Consider the following 14,557-nt stretch of genomic DNA (forward strand, 5'->3'; position numbering starts at 1 on the left):
CTCACAAATACAGTTAATTTCTTCTTCACTACAAACTTTTAACAGTGCTTTACGAAACTTCGGTTTGAGTGTTTGTAATGCAGTGAGGAAATGTTTATGAGTCGTTACTCTTCCAGGCATTATTTGGAAATGATAGGTATTTGTTTTTGCACATCGTATTTAAATCCTTTTTTGGGTACATAAACTATGCAATGCTGCTGTTCAAATATATTTGTTTTAAGGCGATAAATGTCGGAAGTATTTTGTTTAAGATCAACCATTAAGTATCCGTGAGCTTCCTTTGTGGCGTCTTTATAAGCTTCTTCAACAAATTTTGGATTCTCAGGGAAAACTTGACGAGCTAGATAACGTATTTGAGTCTTATCTCTAGGGTTCTTAAAAAATATGATATAACTCGAATTTAAAGAAATATCACGCTGTCCTTTCCCTTGGTGAAATAAATTTTGTGTTATATAAAATATGCTGAGGTTTCTATGATGACTGCCCTTTGTAAACAAATCTACGATTCTTCCGTCGGATTCTCTCATTAAATCATCTATTATTACTAAATGAGGAGTTTTACCATCAAACATGTTAAGTTCCGGCAATCCTTGGTGGTAGTTAACTTCTAATAAATTATATGATGGTTGCATTTCATCATAACACCAAGTTATTTGTGAAAAATTTGTGTTGCAGATTTTTTTAACATACTTTATAAAATTTGTGACAAAGTTAGTTTTGCCACAGCCACTAGGTCCACCAATAATAGCTGTGAACGGATGAATAAAATGATGCATTATTTGTTATTTTTGAGTAACGTCTACTAAGTACTGCTGATTTGCGTTGAATGAATAAATGAAAAATGAGATTGTGTTTATAAAAATATAAATTTATTTTATGATTTAATCTTAAGCTACACACTAAAAATAAACCTACATACAAACTAAACACGCTTATTGGTTATTTAAAACTAAATAGAATAATTAGTACACACAATACAAAAAACATATATGCAGAAGCATAGCACAGACACAGACACACACAACAATGTTAAAAATCTTAAACTATTTTTAAAACTACAAAAACTAAAAAATTATTCAGACATCTTATAATGCCCCCAGGCAACAGTATCGGTTGAGTTTTCCAATAATTTTCGCTTCGTATCATTATGAGACAGTGAAATTTTGGAGCATTTTTGTGTAAATATAACATGTTTTATTGATTTAAATCTTAACATACAATCGATTTTTCGGGTTTGATTAAATAGACATCTTTTATAGTCATTTAGCTGAAACGTCTTAGTTACAGATTTATTTATGCCCTTCGCCTTAGCAATAAAATCATTCTCTACCTCGATTGCATACATTTTTGAACGGAAACCTACAAATTCTCTGAAAATATTTCCATTATTTTCATCTTTAAAAAATCCTATCTTTTTTTTGTTAACAAGTGGAAAATTATGACGATTATCGATTGAATAATCAGATGTATCAAAATAGTCTTTTAAATTTGACTTTATGTCGCTATATAAATTTTCGGTTTGAATGTGATATATTAAACTATCAGTATCAGTGTACATCAATTTTAACCTATCGTTAAATTTGTTTTTCATATATGAGTAGTGAAACTTGTACATCAGTGTTTTGGAAATATCCAGAATGCAAAAGCCGAGATAAATTGGTTTATCATATAAAAGTTTTGTTTTATTTAATTGAACTGCAATCAAATTTTCAGAAAAACATGATGCACTGTGAAATTCTGGTCGGGCAATTAAACTTTGTGCACCTTGAATTTTCCCATTATTTTCCCATTGCGTAACTAAGTGAACATTCACACGTTTTTCTATGTTTTCCATTGTTTTACCAAATATGGCATTATTCATTAATTTGAAAAAGTCTTTTTCAAAATCAGTTACGGCTGAAGTTCTCATTGAAGTATTCAAATCAATATATTTTTTTAACCAGTCACTTTGTTTGAATTTTAAAACTCTGTGAATTTTAGTTAGTTCTAAACCGTTTTCAATACATTGTTTAAGATTTCTATAGTGAATGATATATTTTATTTTGTTTTTTAAATTTGGTACTAATTTTTTTTCGTTACTGTTTGGCGTGCAAATTGTTTCAGGACAGAAAGGCAAATCGGAGTGAGAATCGTGTAAATGATGAGGATATATCAAGTCAACTTCTAATATATAACCATATTCAGAATTATCAGGTATATTATAATTGACACTTTCTTCTACCCATTCGAATTCACCCGCGAATAAAACCGCGGGGCGCTAATTGCCTTAATAAAGTTTATTCGCGGCGAGCTTTTTGCAGGATCGCCAAAGACAGCGCCTCGGAGGGGGCAGGGGCGGGCAGGTGGAGCAGGCGGGGAAGTGAGCCAGAACCCGTGAATCCCTACTACTACAGGAAAGAGTCGGACCCAATAGGAAAGCGTGTCGCAATAAGATTCATTCCAATTAGAAAAAGTCGCGGATCGCGAATAAAACCGCGGGGCGCTAATTGCCTTAATAAAGTTTATTCGCGGCGAGCTTTTTGCAGGATCGCCAAAGACAGCGCCTCGGAGGGGGCAGGGGCGGGCAGGTGGAGCAGGCGGGGAAGTGAGCCAGAACCCGTGAATCCCTACTACTACTAATCACGTATAGTTCCAAGTGCTCGCATTGACGCTTGGCGCTTGAAAATATACACGATTAGTACGCAGTGGTAACTGCTGCAGTATATTTTCAAGCCATAATTTTTGCCCAACTTACTTGAAAATATACGCGATTAGTGCGTAATGGCCTTGTATACTTTCAAGTAAATCATGGCACCATTTTAATTTGAAAATATACGCGAGCAGTCCCAACCTCTGCGTTCTGGCTTTGTATAGTTTCAAAACACGCAGTGGAACCTTTGTGCATATCCCCAAGATCTAAACTGCCTTCCTAAGTTTGGACCATTTCCCACCACGCTGGTCCACTGCGGGTTGGTGGGTTCACATATCTAGATGCGCCAAATTCATAATATATTTATTTATTTATTATAAATATATTTATACTACTTACAGTAGAGATAAACGCACAATTAGCAATGCGAATAAATAAAATGTCTACTACACAACGGTAGGTATCTATTAACCGCAAAGTTATAAAAAAAATATAAAAAGTATTCACTGCGGAAAACTTTTCATAAATTTTCATTTTCTTTCATTACTGAATTTAAAAATAACGAAGCAAGTAATGTGTGTAACAATAGTCAGTTTTTGAGTCATACTCATACTGCGGCGAAATGTGGAATGTAGCATTCTAGGAAACAGAGCAAGGTCAATGATCAGGGGGGTTACTTTATACTGACGAAAAACGTCGAGAACTGAACGAGAACTGTCGTGCAATCGGCACGTTTAATACAACGAGATAGAGTCGTGGCTTGCTCCAAATCCAAAACTAAGTTTTTCTTCATTTACATAGAGTGACCCCCCCAAGTGTTTGAGCACTTCGGACGATCAAACAAAAAATATGGTTTTATGTTTATAGCAAAGCTGTATAGTTACAGAGTGATATAAATGTTATTGCTATTGTAGTCAGTTATTAGTTATTACCTTGCTAAACGATTGAGTTGTTGTAATGGGTCGTGATGAAACGATTGAGTTATTGTGTTAACACAAACATAAACGCTGTAAGCGCTTTTTAAATAGGTAGGTTAAAATTTTTAACTTTAACAAACTTTTAATTATATATATGAAGACGCGACGGTGTTACCGATGTCACTGGCACAAAGAATATAATCTATGAGTTTCAAAACTGAAAAGAAATGGTCTTGGTCTAGGTACAACAAATATTTTCAGGAGAAAACGAAACTCCACACAGCACACAGGGGTTCAAATCTCCATTCTCTAGAGAAAGTATGTGTTGTGATATTTTTTTAAATAACCCCCCATCACGGTAAAGCCGCGTTTCTTCCAAAATACGCTGCTTTATCGTGATTCCTTCTAGAAGCTTCTTTATATAATATGCTCATCTGGTTTTAACACATAACAAAAGTAGATGCATGTTTAAAAGAAAGTACTGAGAGTACTTCACTACCGCAGTTACCCTGATTTACCGAATACCGTTACAGATTCATGACCGCAGGTTGTAAAGCGAAAGTATATTACTTTGCTGTTTTTTGATTTAGTACATGAGTGAGTATACATATATCTACCTACATACAGATAGATACATGTATCGCCATAGTATCGCCAGTAAAAAGGCTTCCGTATTAAGACATTGTAGGTACTAAATATTTGAGATTAAATACTGTCAAGCTGAAACAATAACAAAACTGTTTGCAATTTGGGTAAGTAATCTAGATGGATAGACTTTACATAGGATGCCACTGCTGAACAGTGAACATAGGCCTCCCTACTACATGGTTTTCCACGCTGCCGCTGTCCGATCAGAGACTGCGCTTGCCGGTATCACAGAAATAATAACTACCTAGTAACTAACATAATAAATAATTATAACTAGGTATCATAAGTAGCGCTTGCCTTTCCACCAAATAGATATTTTTTATCACAAATTGATACGAAACTCCTCTATCGTGCTGTGTTTGGTCAGGTTAATTCCAATAACTGATTATAGTTTAATTAGATTAGATTACAAAGAAAAAAAAAAAAAAAACACGCACTCACGCCTTGTACTAATGTACTCCCTTGCGGGGTAGGCAGAGGTGCATTGCTGCACCCACTTTGCGCCAGAGTGTATGTTAGTCCCAATGTAATAGGGGGCGGGCCTATTGCCATTTTACGGGCACATCCAAGACCCGAGAACAAATATCTGTGTTTAAACAAATATCTGCCCCGGCCGGGAATCGAACCCGGGACCATCGGCTCAGTAGTCAGGGTCACTATCCACTACGCCATTCGTCGTACAAAGAAAAATTTATTAATACATAGATAGTACCTATGTAGATACGCTTCGAATAGAAAGGATCGAAAGAAGTTAAATAGGTAATTAATGTGTTCCCACAAGTCCTTAAAAAAGTTTTTATATTACGTTCTTTAATACGTTTTTGAAATATGATCTCGATGTAAATAAGCCAAAAAGTTATTTACAACAATTTTTTCGGATAACTTTTTAAAATTCTCGTACTATATAATATCTTACTCATATCCACATACAAGGGACTGCAGTTATCATGAGTGACAGTATGTATTTTTAAACATGTGATAAAAGCCCGCATAAAATATTTAAATAGTTTCAATTTTATTTTATCATCCTGTCACAGGATACGAAATCGCAAAACACCTAAAATTATGATAAATAAGTAATTATTTGTCAACAGTTTATAATAATTATACAGGGTGTTGCAAAAAGGGTATAGGTAGGTACTAAGCTGAAACCTACATGTGAAGCATGTTATATCTAAGCCCGAAAATAAAATCAGAATTTCAAAATTCGCGAATTAGGTTTCGGCTTAGTATAAGAAATACTATAATTCGCGAATTTTGAAATTCTGTAGTAGTATAAACTGTATTATAAACTGTAGGTAGTGAAGTACTTACCTACCCTTTATGCAACATTATGTATAATCTACCACAAAGGGTTGCCGGTTGCCGGTCACTAAGGACAAGAAATGATCAAAGAAACCTTCAAGCTTCTTTTCAAATTTCAGCATAAATTATTTTATAATAAATTGCTATTGACAGAAGACCACGATACTAAAATATTAATCTTATCCCAAAATGTAAGTACCTACACCTGTCTACTTAGTTCCACTGACCGACAGACACTACGATACGGTCACGTTTACTTTCCATTGTATCGAAGCATGTTGTGTTTTCGTTACAAGTAAAAGACAGCATTTTACCGTTAGTTACTCTATTGTTGAACAAGTAGGTATATATATACATATATATTATTATTATGTTACTGATTCCGTAGTTTTCAAATACTGAAAATTTACTGTAATTATGCAATCTAACGATATATGATAATAGCGTAAAACTAATCTATTTACTTACTGACTAAAACCGAGTATGTATTGTTTTTAATATTAAAATATGATCTCCTTTCAGCGAAATTATCGATGTTCAGTATTAAAAAAGTAAGTTAACTTAAAATTATTTATTCAGAAGTCTTTGTTGTAAATACTTACATAATATGCATAGGTTCTATTTATACACGTTCTGGGAAGATAAATTTTGTTCCTATTTATTCATGAAACATTAAGTACATGCTCAAATTCCGCGTTGACAAGATTTTTAAATTTATTTTTGTGTTAAACGTTTTCTCTCAAATATTTATAGATATACACTAGTTACTATTATTAGGAACCTAACAAAAACCCAAATTTTCCACCATTTTACCCTACTAAAGCCTGTACTGTAGTTCAGCTGCATTGCGACCACTCCGCCCCGCGAGTCACGTGGCTGTGACACAGTTTTTCAGCGGATGGTTTCATAGTTATTATTTTCCGCCATATCGGAGCCAATCAATCTCTGTGATCGGTATCAATTGTGCACTAGATAGAGCTTGTCGATACTGTGATGGACGAGCCTTGTGGCCTTGCTCTGTATCCGTTTATAGGTTTTATATATTGTGTATGATGGTATCTCTACATATTTACAGTAAAAAATACGTGAGGATTTTACGAGTAATGAAGGGATTCCATGAAATATTAACTACCGGAAGGGCATCAGTATCGCATGTATAAATAACTAGTAGGTGGACCCAGCTATCAGATTCAGAATACATACACGATCATTGTCAAACCGCAGAGTGTCACGGTATCTTTGTTGTTCACCGCACAGGTACATCCTGCATGTGTTATCTGTATATGTAGGTAAGAACATAACATGAATCTATGCATTGTATATCTATTACATAGGTTCTTACCTGCTTCCTGTTAAAATGAGAGGGTTTTTCTTTTTTGTACATTTCACTATAAATAAACAAAATAGATTAAAATATGTACTTAACGCAGATATCGCAATTAGTCAATTAATGAAGTACTTACAGACGCAGATATCATGTACAATGAGTCATTGGCCATTTAGTTACCTAGGTAGGTTAGGTATATCTACAAAGGAAGTATACGGAATACTTATAATCTATATAATACTGTATCAATAATCTTTGGGAAAACCGCAGGTACTTAGTACCTAGACCCTAAGGTTTTCCCAAAGATTATTGATGACACCTACTCGTTTATCTTTTACAGTATTAGGTACTTAAGTAAATTATTTTTGGGTTTTGTTATAGTTTTATTCACCCCCCGCGGTGGTAGCATGTATGGCGCCCAATTCAGTTGTCATCTTATTATTTGCATTTGGTAAGAAATATTTACTTAAAATTATTAGGACCATTCAATTCAGATTCGCAGTAAAATAAAAGCTAATTAAAATAAATAATTAAACCATTGACTTACTTGTATGAAATTTATTTTGAAATTATTGTATACAATAATCAATAAAAAATTAGATAAAAAATAATAATTTTGAAACCCATTATGTGACGACGGTACAAAAATAACTGTGCAAGTACGTAAGTACTATAAACTAATCCATAGCATGGCAAAATAAAAAATAAAAATAGGTGTAATCGTGTAATCTTACAACTTTGCATAGAGATCCTACTATTGCGTCTGTGTATATGTTTGTTACGGGAAAACAGCTGTTTTTTTAAAATTTGCTTGTAATTATAAGCTGACACTCTGGATGGAAATGCTATCCCGGAATATCCACGAGACAACCTATTAATTCGAAGCGAAGCTCGCGGGAAAAGCTAATAATTTATATTGTTTGTATTGTTATCCATCCGTATGGTCTCTTCTACATCGCACATCATGTGCAATGTTTGTAAACAAATCCCTAACAGAGAAACAACTTGATCTCAACTCAAGGCAAACAAAGCGAGAGTTTGAAATTTAACAGAAGCATGCGCTGACGCTACCTATCAAGAACACACCATTTGTGTACCGTCAACGAAACAAATTGTTACGCATTCCCCTGGACAAACATTTCAACCTAAATGTAGCGATTGAATGTTCGCTCGATATGAGCACATTGCGAATATTCGGCATATGCATATCTGTACTTTCAATAAATGAGAAGCTCAATACGCGAGCAAACAAAAAATTCAACGAAAAAAAAAGTCAACAATATTGAAGTATGTAACAGCGCATCAGAATATTACCAACTAAAAACGTAAATATAAGTCAAATTATTAATTTAATAATGAAAAAATTTGGACCGATTTGTGTGTTGGCAAGTGGCATTTTGAATATATTTTTTAAGTGGAAATTTTTCATTTCTTGTAAGTGTATACGATGTTACAGATATAAAATATACGGCTTGACCAAAATATTCAAGCGAATATTCATATCGGGTAACGAGCGAAAGGTCATTGTCAGTAAAAATGCATGATATATGACACGATGACTCTTCGAGCTGAGCCAGTATGTGTGAATGGGCCCTAACACAGTTCTTCTAATATCGTTATCCATTACTTATTAAAAGAACACACCGTTGAAACCATTTCCATGTTGTTCAGGCGAATGAAAACGCTACAATACCGTCTACCAAGTTGAATATACAAAACAATCCTCTTTATTTGCACCAAAAAACAGAAACAATACAAAAAAAAACATAAAAATAACAACAGTACAAAAAGGCGGCCTTATTGCTTATACTTATATAACATAGTTACTTACCCTTTAAAAACATAGGTATATAGGCCTAATTTTTTCGACTGCACACCGAAACTTTCATAAAAAATTTCCCCGGCTGTTAAGGTTCTTTCACAATAAAAAAGGCAATGATACCGACCCATTGCTTTTTACAACCCAATTTTCGGCCAAAATGCGCATACTACACTCTAGCTTTGCACGGAAACCTGCTAGGGTGCCGTGCCGGGGGCTAACATTTGCTTAGGTACCTATAGGTAAATGCTACGTTGTTTATTAACTCGAATATAGTAATGGTAGGTATAGGTTATACTTTATTTATTACTTTATTTACCTACTTATACTTTATTGTTTTGGGGGACTTTACCTAATTACCTACGGATCTACATATAAATATGTAGGTTAGGTACATACGATAATGTATGTATATACCTACTCGTACCCGTATAATTTTAGGACTTATATTTTTTATAAGTATTTTATCTGGAAATCCCCATAAAAAGGTAAAACAAGAAAAGGTATTAAAATAAATTAGCACAACATAGTGAGTCATTGATAAAAGTACCTACGTTGTCGAATCTACACAGTAAGTGCTTACCTAAATAGATAGAACTATAAATCGATACTACCAATAAAGATAAAGTTATCTTATCATTTCCGTCTAAAAGTAATTTTGAATGGAAAAAATAAATCACACTGGAAAATCCGCATATTGACAGTTCGCGGCCTCAAGCCTATTTGTTTTTTGTAGGTTTTCACGATTATAATAAAGATTCTTTCTTAATAAGCGATTTAAACGGATTCCATTAATTATTTTAAAATTGTCTCTTCCATCCAAAGGTTGTCTGGTAGAGATTGCTTTAAACAATAAGACCGCCTTTTGTTGTACTATTTTATATACAGTGTGTGTTATTTATAAGTTGTGAAATTGTAATGTTTTTTAATGGTGCAAAATAAAGAGTATTCTATTCTATTCAAGACATTTTTAAAACAAAAACTTATTTACTTAACTGAAAATTACACAATATACGCCGGTCGGCGGTCACTTGTTTTAGTTTGGCCACCTTTTCAGTAGTTTCATTCTTATTATTGCAATATTTATATGATTGGTCCTCCAAGTGGCTGACAAAACTGACGCATGGCCGCCTGGTGGTATAATGACCCTATTATCTTTCTTGCACCTCACACCGGCGAAAATATGGTGCAATCATCCTCTATCTTATTCTTAAGGGATAAAAGACTAAGTTATTATAACGATACTTATATGCTGCTATTTTGTTACAGCGGCCACTTCAGTGAGCGGTAGAGAGAGAGTAACTCAGTCCAATGGCGTGCACAAAACTGGGGGCAGCTTCAACATGATCCTCGGCCGAAGAAACCTGGGCATGCTGAGACTGGGACGATGCGTCGCCTTCGTGGCCGCGGCGACCCTACTCCTGCCCTTCACCATCCTGGTGATGCTGGCAGACCAGCAGTACATCCAGGGGTACACCTCCAAAAGAATCTTCTATCAAGAGGTAAGAGCTTTTGCTTAGCACTGTCTTAGTTTGTTTGGTAATAGCAAGTAGTTTAGTTATTTTGGTAATTGATTTAGATATTAATATTAAGTACCTAGGTACATATTTACGAGTAGGCATAATAAAGTTGTGTAATGAAGCATCGCTATGGATTACGATTAGAAACAAAACACAAAATTTTCACGTTGTTTTGAACAAGTAAGTACCTGCATAGATAGTTAATACGATAACAGGAATCAGTAATAAAATGTTGCAATAAAAAAAATTACTCGATATACAGGTTGTTGCTAAATTGGTATAAGTATACTAAGCCAAAAGGGAACGCCTCAGGGGGTCATTTTGAACTACTATTAAAAATTCAGGAAAAAAAAGGTTTTCCATAGAAACTATGTTGGTCACGTTGGTTTTTACTAAAGTTCTTTTTTGCGATTATCTGAAAGTCGTAGAACAAAAGTTGTGCATGATGACCTTCTGAGCAATTCCCTTTCGGATTGGTATAGGTACTTACATCACTTTTGTAACATCCTGTATTGTATAGATATTATGATAGGTAGATAATTTTTGTCAATATACGTAGGTTTTACAGAATTTTACATAGATTTATATAATGGATAGCTTGATTGATGATTGTAGTTTTTATTTTAAATTTGACTATAATCACATATCGAGTTTTCGGTGTAACTTCATCGTTTTTCCATTAATCTACACTCGATCACATAGAGTTTTATACATCATCTTCACCATCGTTAGTTTGTGGTACTGGTTGCTTTGATAAGGTATATATTTTTCAGCAACATTCGTTTACTCGGTATAAGAATTTAAAACACCATCAATCAATCCTTGGGACTCATTATAGGTTCTAAAACGGAAAACTTTATGATAATGTTTACTATACTCCGATAAAATTCGTGGGTAGGCGGTAAGTTTCCAGGTCCAACGATTGAGAACACGACTTTCTTCTTTTCAGAGTGACTTCTATAAGCTAAACGGGAGTGTAGTATACGTCCCTATAGCAGTAACTTCACACTCTCTGAGGAGCCAGGTAAAGGCATCGATGTTGAGTGTCTATGTCTAACCACCTAAAGCTATTAAAACGTTGCACAGAAGCTTCACAAAAAAAAATTTACAAAGGTCTAAAGACGACTCAGCACGCACAAACGGTTTTTTCCTATTTTCGTTAGGTTCAAACCTATCTAACTGTCTGTTGTATCCCTGTTTTTTTGCCAAACATGACAAATGCAAAAAGATACTTAAGTTCCTACCTACACTGTGTTAAGGTTCCACCAAACGCTCAATCTAACATAATTGAACTGATTAATAGATAAATACTAATTATCGCAAAACACATTACAACTTATAGTAATAGGTTGATATAGTCACTGTTGGTGGATTTTTTGCAGTTGGTGGATACTTAATGCAATCAATGTAATCCCGTAGAATGAATGTCTGTGTTAAGTAGTCTTAAAAAGTATTGTGATACCAAACAGTTTTATGTTTTATCTTAAACGTACGTGTAACTCTACGTGTAAAACTTTTAGTACAAAAATAAACATCTAGGTGTCTCTGAAATTTAAGCGTTTCCTACAAACTAACCCCCTTATTCATAGAAAAGTTACAATACGTTTTAACTAATAATCTGTTTTGTCCCTCTCTGTCAAAGATCAAATTGTTCTTTGTCGGAGAGGGACAAAACAGTTTATTAGTTAAAACGTTCTGTAACTTCTCTATGAATAAGGGGGTAAATTTATTCAAGCATTTGAATAAGATTGAACGAGACCCTTTTTATTCTTTTCACGCTTCAAGATTACCTACACATTTTCTTATCAAAAAAGCTTTTATTTTCACGTAAATCAGCGCAAAAATGTACTCATTCCCTCTTGTAAAATACATGAGCTGACTATTGTGTAAGTATAATAACAACCTAGCCTACAAGTTGTATTTTAAGTTACAACACCAATCAAGATTTTGATTTGCTAAAATAGAATTCGATATTTTAAATACTTAAGTAAGTACATAAATGATGCCAGTATCTACAGTTTTTTTGCTAAACTGTAATACAGAATGTTGGAAAAGGGTATACTAAGCAAAAACCTACACGTGCAGCATGGTATATCTAAGCTCAAAAATGGAATCAGAATTTCAAAATTCGTCCTGTATACTTAAGTTATATTGAAAAGCAGAACCACAAGCTTGCTTCAGGTCAATGTTCCACTTAAAAATACAAAGTTACAGTACCATACATAACTTAGTTACTTAAGGAACTATTATGGCATACTTTGTACGAGTTTTTTGCTTTTGAATTTTTTTAACACAGTAATTAATTATGGTAATACAGACTTACAAGATATGAAAGTTTAAAAGTAAGCATGTTTTCATTCATGGTTTTTTTATCTGACAGATCGTTTGAATACATTAAGTACTCACTATAAGATGTACACACCTACATAATTATGTGAAAATGAGACATACTAAGAACTGATAGGCTGACACATAAAAAATATGCAATGCCACTTGTAAATACTTTTTTTCTCTTTAAAAACCATATCGTGCAGCTTTTTTGAGTTCACGAGCGAATCCGTTTTGTACACCCGCATTTTTTTAAAAAAGGTTAATAATTGCCTACTATTTACGTTACAAAAAGAATATATTATCCGTAAATAGACAGTATTTTAAGTTTAGTTAGGTACCTATAAATAAATTTTATCATTGTAATATAACTTGGGAATCTAATGGTGTCAGTAAGCATAATCATTTCCTTGTTTTTTTACTTATCTCTTCCTATTTTAAAATATGCCACAATATTGGGTAGGTACCTATAAGTATTTTAAATCGTTAATGACACAACTGGGAATGCTTCCAACTAATGGACCAATTATTTTAAAAGCGCCATAAAAATTATATGAATATACAGATACTAAATATTGATATAAGATAACAAACATGCAAAGGTACGATCATGTAAAGTTTTACAGTAAAGTATACTTTACATAAGTATTTATAACTTTATTAAACTTTCATCGGTGTTAAGACAGGTAATTAAAAAATATAAAATTATAAACAAACAAAAAACCCGACTGCACGCTAAAAAGATGAAAACAAGCCCCAACGTTAATGGAAAGTATCGCAGGCGGGGACCAGCGGAGGATTCACCATTTAGCTGAATGTGACTTAGGTACCTTGTGTGGTGGTCAAGTTGGTCCCCGCCTGCGATACTTTCCATTAACATTGGGGCTTGTTTTCATCTTTTTAGCGTGCAGTCGGGTTTTTTGTTTGTTTATAATTATATTTTTTTATTTGTAACTTTTTAGTTGTTTTTATTTTATGAAATTGTATGTTAGTAGTCGAGTTTTAGTTTATTAGCATTTTTAATATCAATAATTTTGGTGTTGTGATTTAAATACCTACAATATGCATATTTTTTTGTAATGTGCTAATCAAGCCCTTTCATTTGATACCCCACACGGCATAGTTGGAAAAATATTTTTTTTTCGATCATCACTTTATGTCCTCTAGAGGGCGCTTTTACATTTTAATATAACGTCACATAGCCTATAACCATCGCGCAATCAATACACTTCTAACGATACAGGAGGGAACAAAGAAACAGACATACATACATACAAACATACAATCGAAAAACATTACCCTCCTCCTTCGGCAGTCGAGTAAAAGGCTACTTCTGCTTATTTTAAGTCTAGTGAGTACTTACTTCCAATAACCAATTGATAATTTTAAAGTGCCACCTATAGTCATGCCATGTCAGAAAACACATACTTTACAAAAAAATAAACATTGTAATTTAAAAACACACATAGTTTTCGATGTAAACGTTAAATACCTACTGAGCCAGTAGATAGTTAGGCGGAATATATCCTCGTAATTACGTTAATGGAACGTTATGGGAGGAATATTTTGTACTTTAAGTAGTAATACAAAAAGTACCCAAAGTCACGATCCTAAACTGATGGGTCGATGTCACGCCTCCAAACAACGGTGTAGAAATGTATAACTTAAACTCATTTACTTAAGGTCTACAGTGCTATGTAGTACGTGTGAGGTTTTACCAAAAATCACTGTCACGCACGTAGTATTACAATAAAATTGGGTTGTCTATGAAAAAAGTTAGGTTGATCCACGGATCACACGGACTAAATAACGTTTTTGCAGTAAGTATAGGTATCGTATTTTTTATACGGTTAAGACTAAGAGTGAATAAAACTTAACATTATTTGTCTCAAATTAAATTTAATATTGCCTATTTTTTATGCTTTTGCCAATCGCCATCTTGCGACAATCCCGCATTCGCGTTCTATAAAGAGTCTAAGAACTAAAGAATATAATTTTGTAAGTATGTAAAAAAAAACTAGATAATCCAATTTGACATTAAAAAAGGTTGCGCCAAAGTTCGCG

At 33.7% G+C, this 14,557-nt stretch overlaps 1 protein-coding gene across 4 annotated transcripts in view; it reads left to right on the forward strand.

Moving 5' to 3' along the window:
* Positions 1–14,557, forward strand: part of LOC105387578 (carbohydrate sulfotransferase 11) — a 67,698-nt gene that overhangs the window by 18,024 nt on the left and 35,117 nt on the right. For 2 of the 4 annotated variants that reach the window (XM_048627862.1, XM_048627863.1), the window contains exons 2-3: positions 9,915–10,147; positions 11,115–11,189. In XM_048627862.1, coding sequence (XP_048483819.1) covers positions 9,989–10,147; positions 11,115–11,189 — 234 coding nt within the window. In that variant the 5' untranslated portion in view covers positions 9,915–9,988. Of the gene's footprint in view, positions 1–7,222; positions 7,278–9,914; positions 10,148–11,114; positions 11,190–14,557 lie in introns of those variants that run through there. The other 2 variants (XM_038106089.2, XM_048627861.1) reach the window with 2 other exon arrangements.

The sequence above is a fragment of the Plutella xylostella genome, chromosome 19 (assembly GCF_932276165.1).
Source record: "Plutella xylostella chromosome 19, ilPluXylo3.1, whole genome shotgun sequence".
Lineage (NCBI taxonomy): Eukaryota > Metazoa > Arthropoda > Insecta > Lepidoptera > Plutellidae > Plutella > Plutella xylostella.